Below are 18,041 nucleotides of genomic sequence, written 5' to 3'. Positions count from 1 at the left end.
CAATTATTTACTTATTCAGCTGGATTATAATGGACATAGCTTATAGGTATTGAAAACACTGCACCTTACACCTTTAATAAGTTTTCTGGTGAACATACGTATGCATTGCTGGATACACAGCTGACAAACTTAGTAAAGAAAACATCAGATAAGGACTTGGAAAATAAGAATAAACTCCAAGTGGTGTTGGAAGGAGAATGCTGAGGTAAATAAAAGCACAAGCATTGATGAATACACCTTAACATTTGCCAGGGATTTAAATATTTTAATGTTTACTTCCAATTCTTATGATCCAACACTGTAACTCAAAGTTTTGTGGATTGTCATTCAGGAGCAAAATGTCAGTCTATGAAAATTACATGAACTGAACTTTGAAGTCTCCTGTGAATAAAAGAGGCTCTAGAGAACATGAAATTTTAGAAGAAAGGGTCTTTGCTTACATACACATAGTGGTACCCTTTTAAGAGAAGTTTAAAGATAAAAATCACAACAAATATTTCCTATGACCAGATATTTGCTTTCAGTTGGAGGACTCCGCATTGACTAAAAAATGTCGTCCCTATTGACCTCGGGCTGACTAAGAAAACTTCTCAGAAGTCTCTAATTAAATGTTATGAGAAGGATTGTCCTTTCCTTTAAGCAAGAACCTAGTAATACATGTTCGTATCTGCTTGGTTTTTATCCCATACACAATAGGATTCATTGTAGGAGGCATGAGTAGATAGAGATTAGCCATAATAATATGTATGTGTGGAGGAATGGAGCGTCCCCCAAAACGATGTGTAAAGAAGGTGAAGAAGGCTGGGACATAGGTAATGATGATGGCAAGGATGTGTGCAGTGCAGGTGCTGAAGGCCTTCTGCCGAGCCTCTGCTGAGGACAGGCTGACCACTGCTTGCAGGATCATGGTGTAGGAGACTGTGATGCACAGGATGTCAAAGCCCCCAATCAAGAGGGCAACCATCAAACCATAGATGGCATTGACCTTAACATTGCCACAGGATATCTTGGCCACAGACATGTGGTCACAGTAGGTATGTAGTATGACATTGCCCCTGCAGTATGGCAGGCGTTTGGTGAGGAAAGTGAAAGGGATAACAAGCATTACACCTCTAAGAAAAGTAAGGAGCCCAGCCTTGGCAATGACTGAATTAGTGAGAACAGTAGCATAGCGCAAGGGGTAGCAGATGGCCACGTAGCGGTCCAGGGCCATAAGCATGAGCACCCCAGACTCCATCCCTGTGAAGGTGTGCACAAAGAACATCTGGGCCAGGCAGGCCTTAAAATCAATCTCCTTGAGATTGAACCACAATATGCAGAGAGTGTTGGGAAGAGTGCTGGTGCACATGAGAACATCTGTGAAGGAAAGAAGGGCTAGGAAGATGTGCATTGGTCTGTGTAAGGCTTCTTCAGAGTAGATGAGATACATAAGGCCAAAGTTCCCTGTGATTGCAATGCTATACATGGTACACAGAGGGAAGGAGACCCACAGATGCACTTCTTCCAATCCAGGGATGCCATTTAGGATGAATGAGACTGGAGTTAGGCTAGTGTCATTCAGAAGTAACATACTGTCTGTTGGAAGTTCATGATACACCGGTTACAGAATTGCTCTGTAGGCAGAAAAAATAAGATCAGAGATGAGCTGACAAGTAAGATTTTCTTTATCATAGTTGATAATTTGTCTTTCTTGTAGATCAATCACATGTACATTCTCTTATGTTGAATATGTAATATTACACTCTCATTATGTGACATTACCCTCTGATCCTTCTTCAGTGATCAATGCAAAGAAATAGAGGAAAACAATAGAATGGAAAAGACTAGAGAGCTCTTTAAGAAAATTAGAGACACCAAGGGACTATTTCATGCAAAGATGTGCACAATAAAGGAAAGAAATGGTAGGGGCCTAACAGAAGCATAAGATCTTAAGAACAAGTGGCAAGAATACACAGAAGAGCTATACAAAAAAGATCTTCATGACCCAGATAACCACGATGGTGTGATCATTCACCTAGAGTCAGATATCCTGGAATGCGAAGTCAAGTGGGCCTTAGGAAGCATAACTATGAACAAAGCTAGTGGAGGTGATGAAATTCTAGTTGAGCTATTTCAAATCCTATAAGATGATGCTGTGAAAGTGCCAGCAAATTTGGAATACTCAGCAGTGACCACAGGACTGGGAAAGGTCAGTTTTCATTTCAATCTCAATGAAAGACAATGCCAAGGAATGCTCAGACTACCACATAATTGCCCTCATCTCACACGCTAGTAAAGTAATGCTCAAAATTCTCCAAGCCAGGCTTCAACAGTACATGAACCATTAACTTCCAGATGTTCAAGCTGGATTTAGAAAAGGCAGAGGCACCAGAGATCAAATTACAAACGTCCATTGGATCATCGAAAAAGCAAGAGAGTTCCGGAAAAACCTCTGCTTTATTGATGACGCCAGAGCCTTTGACTGTGTGGATCACAACAAACTGTGGAAAATTCTTAAAGAGAGGGGAATACCAGACCACCTGACCTGCCTCCTGAGAAATCTGTATGCAAGTCAAGAAGCAACCGTTAGAACTGGGCATGGTATAACAGACTGGTTCCAAATCAGGAAAGGAGTACATCAAGGCTGCATATTGTCACCCTGCTTATTTAACTTATATGCAGAGTATGTCATGCAAAATGCTAGGCTGGATGAAGTACACATTAGAATCAAGAATTTGGGGAGAAATATCAATAATCTCAGATATGCAAATGATACCACCCTTATGGCAGAAGACGAAGAACTAAAGAGTCTCTCGATGAAAGTGAAAGAGGAGAGTGAAAAAGTTGGCTTAAAACTCAACATTCAGAAAACTAAGATCATGGCATCCTGACTGATGCTGAAGCTGAAACTCCAATACTTCGCCACATGATGCAAAAAACTGACTCACTGGAAAAGACCCTGATGCTGGGAAAGATTGAAGGTGGGAGGAGAAGGGGATTACAGAAGATGAAATGGTTGGATGGCATCACTGACTCGATGGACATGAGTTTGAGTAAGCTCTGGGAATTGGTAATGGACAGGGAGGCCTGGCATGCTGCAGTCCATGGGGCTGGAAAGAACTGGACATGAGTTAGCAACTGAACTGAACTGAACTGAACACTCTCATTGGATCATGCCTTAACCATTAGACACTGACCAGATGAACTGATTGAATCTAGTTGATGTGCTGGCTCTGAATGTGCCTTTTTAAAAAGATCATATAGTTCATTCCCTAGGCTGAAGTTTACCTTTAAACAATGGATGATCAAGGATTGATTAAATATTTTGTGTTCCAGTTGGTCACCACCTTAATCAAAGATGTCTATTCCTTTCTGAAATTTTATCACTCTTCAATGGCTCTGGTGGGTTCCATTTTCAAAGTTAACCAGTCTAATCTAGGGAGGCATACTGACAATGCTATTAACCCAGTTTTAGCTCAAATCCTCTACTTTGGGTTCTCAGAAAATCTAAATACAGAAAACTATAAATCATCCCCTGTGCCAAAAGCTTTCTTTAAAAAAAATTATAGAATGATCTTAAAGGTAAAAATTAATAATAATACTCTTTCTAACCATCAAAGGGCCACTCGAGACAATACCAAAAGAAATAGATAGTAAAGAATCATTGGAAGCACAATAACTTATGGGAAATTAATATTATTTTTCTAGGATTATAATCTCTTCTAATGGACTGCATAGCCTAATCTGATAAGAACTGAGGATCCATCACTGTAAACTAACACAATTGACATTTCCTTTGGAACATAGTTGGAGAAGGGAATAGCTATCCACACCAGTACTCTTGCCTGGAGAATCCCCATGGACAGAGGAGCCTGGTGGGCTGCAGTCCACAGGGTTTTGAAGAGTCAGACATGACTGAGTGACTTTCACTTTCGCTTTACAACATCCTACTGTATTTCCTAACCTGATCACCACCTCAGAGAATTATAGAATCAATATCTCTCAGTCTGTGCTATCTCCAAAACTAAATTTTTTATAGTACAAAGGAGATTCTCAATACATTTTTCAAATCCACAGAGAAAAAAAGCAGTGGGAAAAATAAGGACTGACAAAAATGGTTCTGAGTAGTAAGAAAGAAAATATTTGTTGTAATAGTGTATTGTGAAGAAATAAGGACACATTTTGAACATAGAATGTATGCAAATTGGATGTACAAGTCTGAATAAGCAGGTCGGAGTGTGCTGACTTAGGGGGAAAAATGTACAAGTTTTTTGATAAGGGAGGAAGTCCAAAAGAGAGGACTATTGGAGAAAAAATAATAATCTCTTTGAATAACAATTATCAATATTCAGATTTATATTCCTGTGTATACAAGAGGTAACTCACCTGCCACTTCAGCGACATTTCTGTTGAAAATTTAAGGTTGGGAAAAATTGGTTCTCCTTTCCTCATATGTGTCTTTTACAAAAATTTTATATCCTTAGTTTTTAAAAGATAAAGTCTGAGTAGATGAAATCTAGGGCCCCTTCGAATTGAGAAACAATTCAAATATCATAAGTGTGATGTGAAATCAAGGCAATTCTCTAAAATGAAAAATAGATGAGAAACAGAGAATATATGAAATAAGGCCATCATTTCTCTTTTCCTTTTTCCCACAATTGTATAAATTTTTTTTTTCACAGAAATGCTGTTTTTAGTTTTCACAGCCAGTGGGATGTATCACTTCTCTAGAATACTCCTCACAAGGATTATTCAGTATGAACCACAAGATTTGAGTATAAAAGCATATTTTATCCAACATAAAAATGGAGCATACAAGCCAGTATGTAGAAGCACACTTACAATACGGTCCATCATGCCCTTTCAAAACTTAGGACAATAATCCTTTTTGACAACTCTCTCCTTTTTCCTCTCCTCTCATTATCATAATCAGTACCCACACCTTTAAAAAGCAAAATGCACACTCAATTCAGAAATCTGCTTACCCTGAAAGCTGCTGGAATTCTTCAAGAAATTGAAGACATATCTACAAATGAAGTCATATTAATGTCTACATGATGATCATGCAGGACAAATGTAAGACCTGTATCAAGACCATGAGGAAGTAGATGGAGAAGGGAATATTTCTATTTTCTATTTGGTGCATGTGGTATGTGTATATGATATTATCTGAAGTTGAAGAGCTGGAAAAACTTGTTACTATCTCGTTCTACTATCGTCTCAGAGGAAAAGTTATTTTCCATGTACATGTATTTAAGTTATCTATAAAAAAAGGCTTAGGAATCAGATATACCTGGGTCCTAAGGACGCTGGCTCGGCAATTGGGAATTGCTTTAGGAATTATTTTGTCTCAAATCATAGTCTAGGACTCCCGGTATAATTTTTTATAAGTACAACAGAGAATATGTAGCTCTGAGACCTTTTAAACTTTCAGAATTAAATCCTTTGGGGAGACTGATCTGTTCACATTTTTCAAATCTCAGCACAAAGTCATGCACAAAATCATACTGAAAAAATATTTTTGAAGAATAATTAAATAATGCTGATATATAAGAAACTTTTATATGTGAACTTGTATATGTTCAGTTCAGTTCAGTTCAGTCGCTCAGTCTTGTCTGACTCTTTGTGACCCCATGAATTGCAGCACGCCAGGCCTCCCTGTCCATTACCAACTCCCAGAGTTCACTCAGACTCACGTCCGTTGAGTCAGTGATGCCATCCAGCCATCTCATCCTCTGTCATCCCCTTCTCCTCCTGCCCCCAATCCCTCCCAGCATCAGAGTCTTTTCCAATGAGTCAACTCTTCACATGAGGTGGCCAAAGTACTGTTAGTGTCCCTAATAAAGGTGTTTATTAAATAATGTTGAATAGATTATTTTGGATTATCTAGATATATACCATCTCACTGTATATGAAGAATATTTTACTTCTCCCTTTAATTTTTTTGTTTGTTTGTTTTTGTTTTTCCTTTTTGGCCTTTCTTTATTGACTAGGATATCCCTCCTACACAATGTTGAATGATCTGGATATTTTTCTTTCTTTATCATGACTGAGTATAGTAAAACCCACTACAGGTAGAGAAACCTCATTCTACAGTCATATTAAAGACATGGACTTATATTCCAGTACAGAAGCACATCTGTGCAATAATAAAAGTTAATCATATGCTAGCATTTTGTAGATACTTTTTTAATATTCTTCAAGAATATTTGCCTGCAGTTTACCTTATTGTAGTCTTATCTGTCTTTGGTATCTGTATGATATTGGCCTCATGAAATGAGTTTGGGAGTATTCAAGTGATGATGTAGTAAGTTTAATTTTTTTTCTCTGTTGCAGGATTTCTCAGGTATATTTTCTTATAGTAAATATTCAAAGTTATAGTATTATGAACTTACATCTATTGGGGTGGTCATATGATTATTCTCCATGTTATTGAACACATTGATGTATAATGATTAGCCTTTTCTTTTTGTATTAAAATATGGTTGATTTATAGTATATTAGTTTCATAGAAAAAAATAGAAGCATGCTCAGTTGTGTCTGACTCAGTGACCTGATGAGCTGTAGCATGCCAGGCTCCTCTGTCCATGGTATTTCCCAGGCAAGAATGCTGGAGTGGGTTGCCATTTCTTTCTCTAGGGTATTGTCCCAACCCAGAGATTGAACCCACATCTCCTGTGTCTCCTGCATTGGCAGGCTGATTCTTTACCACTGAGCCAACTGGGAAGCCCATATTAGCTTCAGATGTACAGCATATTGATTAAATATTTTTATAGAATACACTCAAGGTTATTAAAATTTTGACTCTATTTCCTGGGCTACACAATACATCTTTGTGCATCATTTTTTTATACACACTAGTTTGGACCTCTTAATCCCTACCCTTATCTTGCCCTCCATCCCCTCACCTCTTCTGTCATGATAGCCAATAGTTTGCTCTCTATATCTGTGAGTCCATTTCTCTTATGCTGTATTTATTCTTTTGTTTTACTTCTTAGATTCCACATAAAAGTGATAACATACATGTTTCATCTTTCTTTGTCTGAATTATTAAGTACAATATCCTCCAGATCCATCCATGTTATGGCAAAAGCAAAAAAGCAAAGTCTCATTTTTGATGGCTGAATAATAGTCTATACACCTCACACTTTATTTACGCATTTATCTGTTGATGGACACTTGGATATTCCACATATTTAATGCATTTAATCATACACACACACACACACGTATACAAAATAAACTCTTTCGGAGAAACAATTTGCAACACTTCCAAACTGTTTAATGAAGCTGCAGAGCCTCAATATTAAAACCTTAACAACTTATTATAAGGAAGAAAATTTAGAGACCAATGTACCTTATGATTTTTACATGCAGATGTAAAAAGCTCAAATGAAATACTAATATTAACAATTGAACTTTGCAATACATGAAAAGGAAAGTTACACATAGCACATTGGAGTTTATCCCAAAAATAAGAGACTTACTTAGCATTTGAACATTAATAATGTTGTTCTTGATATTACAGAGTAAAAGTAAAAATCCATTATCTTTAGATTATGTGATTTAAAATTTGAAACATGACTTTGAGATATATACTATTATAATGATATAGAGATTAAAATGGCTTGATACCAATAGGAGTTTATAGGTGATAATGAACAACATAATTCATATAGCCATTAAATGAAATAGAAGGATTTAAGTTCAGGAGGGCTTCCCCAGTGGCTCAGAGGTAAAGAATCCACCTGTGATGCAGAAGACACAGGAGACCCAGGTTTGATCCCTGGGTCGGGAAGATCCCCTGGAGGACATGGCAACCCACTTCAGTATTCTTGCCTGGAGAATCCCTTGGACAGAAGATCCTGGAAGGCTACAGTCCATAGGGTCTCAAGGAGTCGGACACAACTGAAGCAACAAAGCACGCACATCAATCACCAAAGACTTATTCACAACTGCATTGCACTGAATTTCACACATCAGCTTTCTGCCTGCTATTGAGTCATAACTAATATGATCCTTATATCATTCCTACAAAAATCACCTTGTATGTCCTTTATATCAGGGAACTTTTTCCTAACAGGATCTTAGGAGAACCTCTTGAAAAATTTTCATGTTTGTTAGGTAGTAGTTTGAACTAAGCTTAACTCAGAGAGGCTTTCTCAAAGGAAGGAATAGAATATTAACATAAATTTTTGACCTTTTAATATTCATTTAATCTCATTTACCTAATATTAAAAATATTTTCAGTTATACGATGAGAAAAAGAACTTTCTAATTTCCTCTTATCAATTAGACCTCTTGTCCATTTCTTCACTTCTATGTGCTGAGCCATGTCATGCTATGACCATGTCGCTTCAGTCATGTCCGACTCTGTGCAACCCCATGGATTGTAGACTGTAGTCTGCTGGGCTCCTCTGACCATGGGACTCTCCAGGCAAGAATACTGGAGCATGTTGTCATGCCCTCTTTCAGGGAATCTTCCCAACCCAGGAATCGAACTTCTATCACTTAATTCTCCTGCATTGGCAGGTCGTTTCTTTACCACTAGCACCACCTGGGAAGCCCCCTTCACTTCCATATTCTCTCATAAACTTAGAAGAATCATCTTTACATAGAAGAATTATCTTTAGACATCTTGGCACACATTATTATACCCTGCCAACTGTTGTACAGACGATAAACCACATGTGGATAAACAGGCTTCACTGAGACTTTTATGCCTATGTATTATTTATTTCATAAGTATATGATATGTTAAAATACATGCATAATATTTATAAGCACATGTACTCGCTTAATATAGTTTTAACCCGAAAAAGCAAAACAGACTTTAAGCAGATATGTTTTCATTCAAGATTTTGTTCCTTTAAGAATTACTTTGTAGAACTTAGGAACTGGGGAGTATATGTGCCATCTGCTCAGTTCAGTTCAGTCGCTCAGTCGTGCCCGACTCTTTGTGACCCCACAAATCACAGCATGCATTTATTTGATTTAAATACTACTTTACATAATGCAATCAATATTATAACTCAGCATATATCAAAGGAAGGTTTGCTTCTAGACTTTTCATGTATCATAGCTATCTGTTCTGGAATGAAGCCGTGCTTCACGAGATCTCTTATAATTGAAAACTTTCACTCTGGCCAGGAGATCTGTGGTTGAGAGGTTTTTTTTTTTTTTTTTTTTTTTTTTGTTAAACATGTTTTAGAAAGTGAATTTTTTCACTGCCAACCAAAAATCACAATTTATGTCTGTCTACCCCTTGTCGCTTCCTATTCTAGAAGAAAGGTATACTGTTGTGCCAGATTACTTCCTGTTTTCACCCTCCATTAGCCTGTACTTACTTCTACAAACCCCAGGTATAATATTATATTGTTGTCATGATGTACTATGCTACATGTACCCAGAAATTCCTTCACTGTTGGGAAAATTTCAGTCTTCTGTGATTCCTTAGATTTGATCAAGATCTACTAAATGAAATTGAAACTTTAAAGAATGTTGTAGTGAGGTAGAGAGGAGCAGGAATGAAAAAAAAAAAGCATTTAAAGATGGCAGGAGGAGAAGGGGGTGAAAGAGGATAAGATGGTTGAATGACAGGACTGACTCATTGGACATCAGTTTGAGGAAGCTCTAGGAGATGGTGAAGGCCAGGGAAGCCTGGAGTGGTGCACGCAGTCCATGGGGTCTCAAAGAGGTGGACACGACTTGACAACTGAACAAGACTGTAGTGTTTCAAATGAGCATAAAACCTTAGTACATAAAATAAATTTTAACAAGTCTTTATCCCATAAAATTCTGAAATAGTTCACTCAATATTTTCTAGAAAGCTTTGAACCCCATAAGTGCTATGTAGATAAAGCTATAACCAAAGTTATGAATCTGGAATTGAATCACTCTAGGAAGTCAGATATATTAATAAATCCAGGTTTATACGTCAATGAATGTCAGGTACAGTCCATATGCCCCATCAGAGAAAAGTTGTTAAAATTTAAAGGTAGTTACTGAGATTTTCCCCTCTGCTCAAATATTTTCTAAATGTATATCTACTTTCAACAAAGCTAAATTTACCTCCTTTCTCATTAGAGACCTGTGGGAACATTTCTCTGGGAACCTACAAACAAATTTTTTTCTTTTTCTTGGAAAATCCTAAGGCAAGTGTTTTATAGAAGCTTTCTAAACTAATGCAGCACAATATTACTGAACAATTTTTTATACAAGTAATCTTATTCTTTTATTGTTTAAAAAGTTATGTGTATTAGAATTCTAGTTATTTAATCACATCTTGGTTATTTGAATAGGAGCCTCTTTCATCAGGCACAAATTTTATTGTCTTACTTTCACTTTATGTTCAAGAATATTTGTACGTTTATCATATCTTGTTAAAAGACACATATTTCCTCCCCACCTGCCCTTGGTGAACAAGGTTTTAAATAGAGATTTAGAAACATCTGGCAAACCACCCAAACTCAGGGTGAGATTGGGTGATTCAAGAAAAAATGCACAAGAAGTATAGATATTGCTAAATATGGGGGATTTGAATCAGAGGGTAGGCAAATAAGGAAGACTAAATTATCTCTTTATATTTGAATCCAAAGGGATTTGCAAATAATCCTGAAGAGAAAGCAAAATGTGGGGAGAATTAAAAATAATTTAGGTACTGGAGGAAGAAGACTGTATGATTCTAATATAACAAGGACCAAAGAGATAATATTACAGGTAAGCACATTTCTGTACAGTAATAGGAAAACTCCTCTGGTTCTCCATAAATGTAAGAGTGTTACTGAGAAAGTGGGAAGTCTTTGCCAAAAAAAGTTAGTGCAAGAGTTGGAAGGAATTCCAATGACCATCTATCCCAACTTCCTGACAATGACATTCATGAACCGTCTAATTTTCCTTTTGATTGAATATATCTGATGACAGTTATCCTGTTATCTAACTAAAATTTATATCAGCATGAATGACCAATATTATCAAACTCAAGTCTACTTTCTTATAACTTTTCATATTCAACATATTCATATTCAACATACGCCTTTATGCTGTGTGCTCAGTTGCTCAGTTATGTCCGACTCTTTGTGATCTCATGGACCTTAGCCCCCCAGGCTCCTCTGTCCATGGAGTTTTCCAGGCAAGAATATTGGAGTGAATTGCCATTTCCCACTCCAGAAGATCTTCCAACCCAGGGATCAAACCCGGGTCTCCAGCATCTCCTGCAGGCGGATTCTTTACCACTGCGCTTCCTGGAAAGCCCATGTATGTCCTTAGGGTGTGTAAGTATAATACAAGCCATTTATTAGCAAGGGTCTGGGGGTTGCAAATTTAAACTGTGAAGTAAGGAAAAGCTTTAGATTGGCATTGACAGTAACCAGAGATCTGGAATTATGAAGGGTATATGCTGATATTGCCTGAGAAAGAACTTAGCAGGCAATGAAAATGAAAACTGGAAACGCCCCAGATTGTGCACATTTGTTGAACTTGAGAAACCTCCAGTAAGTATGGATGGATTTAAGGAATACAAGTAATGAGAGATATATTCAGAGATTTAAAGGGGTCCTAATTGTGTAGGATTTTTTGTTTTTTTTTTTAATTTAAATTTATTTATTTTAATTAGAGGCTAATTACTTTGCAATATTGTATTGGTTTTGCCATACATCAACATGAATCCGCCACGGGTGTACACGTATTCCCAATCCTGAACGCCCCTCCCACCTCCCTCCCCACACCATCCCTCTGGGCCATCCCAATGCACCAGCCCCAAGCATCCTGTATCCTGCATCGAACCTGGACTGGCGATTCATTTCTTATATATTATACATGTTTCAATGCCATTCTCCCGAATCATCCCCCGCCCTCTACCACAGAGTCCAAAAGACTGTTCTATGGATCTGTGTCTCTTTTGCTGTCTCGCATACAGGGTTATTATTACCATCTTTCTAAATTCCATATATATGTGTTAGTATACTGTATTGGTATTTTTCTTTCTGGCTTGCCTTACTCTGTATAATCGGCTCCGGTTTCATACACCTCATTAGAACTGATTCAAATGTATTCTTTTTAATGGCTGAGCAATACTCCATTGTCTATATGTACCACAGCTTTCTTATCCATTCATCTGCTGATGTACATCTAGGTTGCTTCCATGTCCTAGCTATTATAAACAGTGCTGCGATGAACAATTTGTAAATAAAATAAGGATGTTGGCTTTTGATCTGAAATGTGAAGATACTGAAGGTTTAAGGGAAGACTAGAGATGACTTTTGGAGAAGGCAATGGCACCCCACTACAGTACTCTTGCCTGGAAAATCCCATGGACAGAGGAGCCTGAAAGACTGCAGTTCATACCGTCGCTGGGGGTCGGACACGACTGAGCTACTTTACTTTCACTTTTCACTTTTATGCATTGGAGAAGGAAATGGCAATCCACTCCAGTGTTCTTGTCTGGAGAATCCCAGGGACCGGGGAGCCCGGTGGGCTGCCGTCTATGGGGTTGCACAGAGTCGGACACGACTGAAGTGACTTAGCAGCAGCAGCAGAGATGACTTTACTAACATGCATTTTATAAAACAAAATAATGGTAATGACACTAATAATAATTGTAGTGGTACTATATAGCTTGCTGACAATATTCCCGGTTGTGGTAAAAAAAACTCCATGATTTTACTCTTCTGAACAGTAAAAAATTTACAGTTGAGAAAATTGCTTTTAAAAGTTTTCAGTTTTAACTTGTTCCTATGTTCTGAAAAACTTTGCTTTTATCATTTTTATGTATTGATATAATTTATCCAATATTATTTAAAAATTTTTCCACTGATTAAAGATAAAGATTAAGACACTAGACAAAATCTCAAAGAGAGAGAAAGAGAAAAAGAGAGAATGGTAGCTATAAAAATTAGAACTTTTAACATCTATTATATGGGGAGATTAAAATATAATAGAACATATGTATATAATAATCCTTAATGAAAGAAAACATATAATTGATATCTGATTTAATGAATGAATCAATTTTATAATCTAATACAAACTTAAGCAAGAGCTTTTAAAAACATAGCAAAAATTTTTTTACAAAAAAATTTTATTTTTTTTCTTTTTTTTGATGTTATTTTATTTTTTTATTTGTTTTTTTTTTTAATTTTACAATATTGTATTGGTTTTGCCAATATCAACGTGAATCAGCCACAGGTATATACGTGTTCCCCATCCTGAACCCTCCTCCCACTTCCCTCCCCATACCATTCCTCTGGGTCATACCAGTGCACCAGCCCCAAGCATCCAGTATCGTGCATTGAACCTGGACTGGTGACTCATTTCATATATGATATTATACATGTTTCAATGCCATTCTCCCAAATCATCCCACCCTCTCCCTCAGTGTCTCTTTTGCTGTCTCGTATACAGGGTTATTGTTACCATCATTCTGAATTCCATACATATGCATTAGTGTATCATTTCATGCCAGTCAGAATGGCTGCGATCCAAAAGTCTACAAACAATAAATGCTGGCGAGGGTGTGGAGAAAAGGGAACCCTCTTACACTGTTGGTGGGAATGCAAACTAGTCCAGCCACTATGGAGAACAGTGTGGAGATTCCCTAAAAAACTGGAAATAGAACTGCCTTATGATCCAGCAATCCCACTGCTGGGCATACACACTGAGGAAACCAGAAGGGAAAGAGACACGTGTACCCCCATGTTCATCACAGCACTGTTTATAATAGCCAGGACATGGAAGCAACCTAGATGTCCATCAGCAGATGAATGGATAAGAAAGCAGTGGTACATATACACAATGGAGTATTACTCAGCCATTAAAAAGCATACATTTGAATCAGTTCTAATGAGGTGGATGAAACTGGAGCCTATTATACAGAGTGAAGCAAGCCAGAATGCAAAAAAAATTTTTAAAGATCCTGAAGTCTTATGATTTTAATCAAAAGCTTTCAGGCTGTATCCATGTCTCAGAACACAGAAGAGAGGTTGGAAGCTAACTAAATTGATTAATAAATATTTTACCCTACTAAACATCATTCTTCATAACTCAGTTCAGTTCAGTCGCTCAGTCGTGTCCAATTCTTTGCGACTCCATGAATCGCGGCACGCCAAGCCTCCCTGTCCATCACCAACTCCCGGAGTTCACTGACTCACATCTAACGAGTCAGTGATGTCCTCCATCCATCTCATCCTCTGTCATCCGCTTTTCCACCTGCCCCCAATCCCTCCCAGAATCAAAGTCTTTTCCAATGAGTCAACTCTTCGCATGAGGTACCCAAAGTACTGGAGTTTCAGCTTTAGCATCATTCCTTCCAAAGAAATCCCAGGGCTGATCTCCTTCAGAATGGACTGGTTGGATCTCCTTGCAGTCCAAGGGACTCTCAAGAGTCTTCTCCAACACCACCGTTCAAAAGCATCAATTCTTCGGCGCTCGGCCTTCTTCACAGTCCAACTCTCACATCCATACATGACCACAGGAAAAACCATAGCCTTGACTAGACGAACCTTTGTTGGCAAAGTAATGTCTCTGCTTTTTTGTTGTTGTTGTTGTTGTTCTTTTTTTTTTTTAATTTATTTTTATTTTTAAACTTTACATGATTGTATTAGTTTTGCCAAATATCAAAATGAATCCACCACAGGTATACATGTGTTCCCCATCCTGAACCCTCCTCCCTCCTCCCTCTCCATACCATCCCTCTGGGTCGTCCCAGTGCACTAGCCCCAAGCATCCAGTATCGTGCATCGAACCTGGACTGGCTCTCGTTTCATACATGATGTTTTACATGTTTCAATGCCATTCTCCCAAATCTTCCCACCCTCTCCCTCTCCCACAGAGTCCATAAGACTGTTCTATACATCAATGTCTCTTTTGCTGTCTCGTACACCAGGTTATTGTTACCATCTTTCTAAATTCCATATATATGCGTTAGTATACTGTATTGGTGTTTTTCTTTCTGGCTTACTTCACTCTGTATAATAGGCTCCAGTTTCATCCACCTCATTAGAACTGATTCAAATGTATGCTTTTTAATGGCTGAGTAATACTCCATTGTGTATATGTACCACTGCTTTCTTATCCATTCATCTGCTGATGGACATCTAGGTTGCTTCCATGTCCTGGCTATTATAAACAGTGCTGCGATGAACATTGGGGTACACGTGTCTCTTTCCCTTCTGGTTTCCTCAGTGTGTATGCCCAGCAGTGGGATTGCTGGATCATAAGGCAGTTCTATTTCCAGTTTTTTAAGGAATCTCCACACTGTTCTCCATAGTGGCTGGACTAGTTTGCATTCCCACCAACAGTGTAAGAGGGTTCCCTTTTCTCCACACCCTTGCCAGAATTTATTATTTGTAGATTTTTGGATCACAGCCATTCTGACTGGTGTGAAATGGTACCTCATAGTGCTTTTGATTTGCATTTCTCTGATAATGAGTGATGTTGAGCATCTTTTCATGTGTTTGTTAGCCATCTGTATGTCTTCTTTGGAGAAATGTCTATTTAGTTCTTTGGCCCATTTTTTGATTGGGTCATTTATTTTTCTGGAATTGAGATGTAGGAGTTGCTTGTATATTTTTGAGATTAGTTGTTTGTCAGTTGCTTCATTTGCTATTATTTTCTCCCATTCTGAAGGCTGCCTTTTCACCTTGCTAATAGTTTCCTTTGATGTGCACAAGCTTTTAAGTTTAATTAGGTCCCATTTGTTTATTTTTGCTTTTATTTCCAGTATTCTGGGAGGTGGGTCATAGAGGATCCTGCTGTGATGTATGTCAGAGAGTGTTTTGCCTATGTTCTCCTCTAGGAGTTTTATAGTTTCTGGTCTTATGTTTAGATCTTTAATCCAAAATACTTGAGGAGATAATAGTTGAAAACTTCCCTAAAAATGGGGAAGGAAATAATCACCCAAGTCCAAGATATCCAGAGAGTCCCAAACAGGATAAACCCAAGGCGAAACACCCCAAGACACATATTAATCAAATTAACAAAGATCTAACACAAAGAACAAATATTAAAAGCAGCAAGGGAAAAACAACAAATAACACACAAGGGAATTCCCATAAGGATAACAGCTGATCTTTCAATAGAAACTCTTCAAGCCAGGAGGGAATGGCAAGACATACTTAAAATGATGAAAGAAAATAACCTACAGCCCAGATTATTGTACCCAGCAAGGATTTCATTCGAGTATGAAGGAGAAATCAAAAGCTTTTCAGACAAGCAAAAGTGAGAGAATTCTGCACCACCAAACCAGCTCTCCAACAAATACTAAAGGATATTCTCTAGACAGGAAACACAAAAACGGTGTATAAATTCAAACCCAAAACAATAGAGTAAATGGTAACAGGATCATACTTATCAGTAATTACCTTAAACGTAAATGGGTTGAATGCCCCAACCAAAAGACAAAGACTGGCTGAATGGATACAAAAACAAGACCCCTACATATGTTGTCTACAAGAGACCCACCTCAAAACAGGGGACACATACAGACTGAAAGTGAAGGGCTGGAAAAAGATTTTCCATGCAAATAGGGACCAAAAGAAAGCAGGAGTAGCAATACTCATATCAGATAAAATAGACTTTAAAACAAAGGCTGTGAAAAGAGACAAAGAAGGTCACTACGTAATGATCAAAGGATCAATCCAAGAAGAAGATATAACAATTATAAATATATATGCACCCAACACGGGAGCACCGCAATATGTAAGACAAATGCTAACAAGTATGAAAGGAGAAATTAACAATAACACAATAATAGTGGGAGACTTTAATACCCCACTCACACCTATGGATAGATCAACTAAACAGAAAATTAACAAGGAAACACAAACTTTAAATGATACAATACACCAGTTAGACCTAATTGATATCTATAGGACATTTCACCCCAAAACAATGAATTTCTCCTTTTTCTCAAGCGCACATGGAACCTTCTCCAGGATAGATCACATCCTGGGCCATAAAGCTAGCCTTGGCAAATTCAAAAAAATAGAAATCATTCCAAGCATCTTTTCTGACCACAATGCAGTAAGATTAGATCTCAATTACAGAAGAAAAACTATTAAAAATTCCAACATGTGGAGGCTGAACAACACGCTGCTGAATAACCAACAAATCACAGAAGAAATCAAAAAAGAAATCAAAATTTGCATAGAATCGAATGAAAATGAAAACAAAACAACCCAAAACCTGTGGGACACGGTAAAAGCAGTCCTAAGGGGAAAGTTCATAGCAATACAGGCACACCTCAAGAAACAAGAAAAAAGTCAAATAAATAACCTACAGGCACACCTCAAGACACAAGAAAAAAGTCAAATAAATAACCTAACTCTACACCTAAAGCAACTAGAAAAGGAAGAAATGAAGAACCCCAGGGTTAGTAGAAGGAAAGAAATCTTAAAAATTAGAGCAGAAATAAATGCAAAAGAAACAAAAGAGACCATAGCAAAAATCAACAAAACCAAAAGCTGGTTCTTTGAAAGGATAAATAAAATTGACAAACCATTAGCCAGACTCATCAAGACACAAAGGGAGAAAAATAAAATCAATAAAATTAGAAATGAAAATGGAGAGATCACAACAGACAACACAGAAATACAAAGGATCATAAGAGACTACTATCAACAATTATATGCCAATAAAATGGACAACGTGGAAGAAATGGACAAATTCTTAGAAAAGTACAACTTTCCAAAACTCGACCAGGAACAAATAGAAAATCTTAACAAACACATCACAAGCACGGAAATTGAATCTGTAATCCAAAATCTTCCAGCAAACAAAAGCCCAGGTCCAGACGGCTTCACAGCTGAATTCTACCAAAAATTTAGAGAAGAGCTACCACCTATCCTACTCAAACTCTTCCAGAAAATTGCAGAGGAAGGTAAACTTCCAAACTCATTCTATGAGGCCACCATCACCCTAATACAAAACCTGACAACGATGCCACAAAAAAAGAAAACTACAGGCCAATATCACTGATGAACATAGATGCAAAAATCCTTAACAAAATTCTAGCAATCAGAATCCAACAACACATTAAAAAGATCATACACCATGACCAAGTGGGC

The 18,041-nt window shown here is 37.5% G+C and overlaps 1 protein-coding gene across 1 annotated transcript; it reads right to left on the bottom strand.

Annotated features, from left to right (window-relative positions):
- Window positions 1–604: 604 nt before the first annotated feature.
- LOC109569347 (olfactory receptor 52N1) lies at window positions 605–1,570 on the bottom strand. The gene has a single exon (XM_019974685.2). It carries the CDS (start codon window positions 1,568–1,570, stop codon window positions 605–607), a length of 966 nt encoding a protein of 321 aa, XP_019830244.2.
- Window positions 1,571–18,041: the final 16,471 nt, after the last annotated feature.

The sequence above is a fragment of the Bos indicus genome, chromosome 15 (genome assembly GCF_029378745.1).
Source record: "Bos indicus isolate NIAB-ARS_2022 breed Sahiwal x Tharparkar chromosome 15, NIAB-ARS_B.indTharparkar_mat_pri_1.0, whole genome shotgun sequence".
NCBI classification, from domain to species: Eukaryota; Metazoa; Chordata; class Mammalia; order Artiodactyla; family Bovidae; genus Bos; species Bos indicus.
The sequence above is the reverse complement of the archived record's forward strand: the minus strand, read 5'-3'. Positions and strand labels throughout refer to the sequence as shown.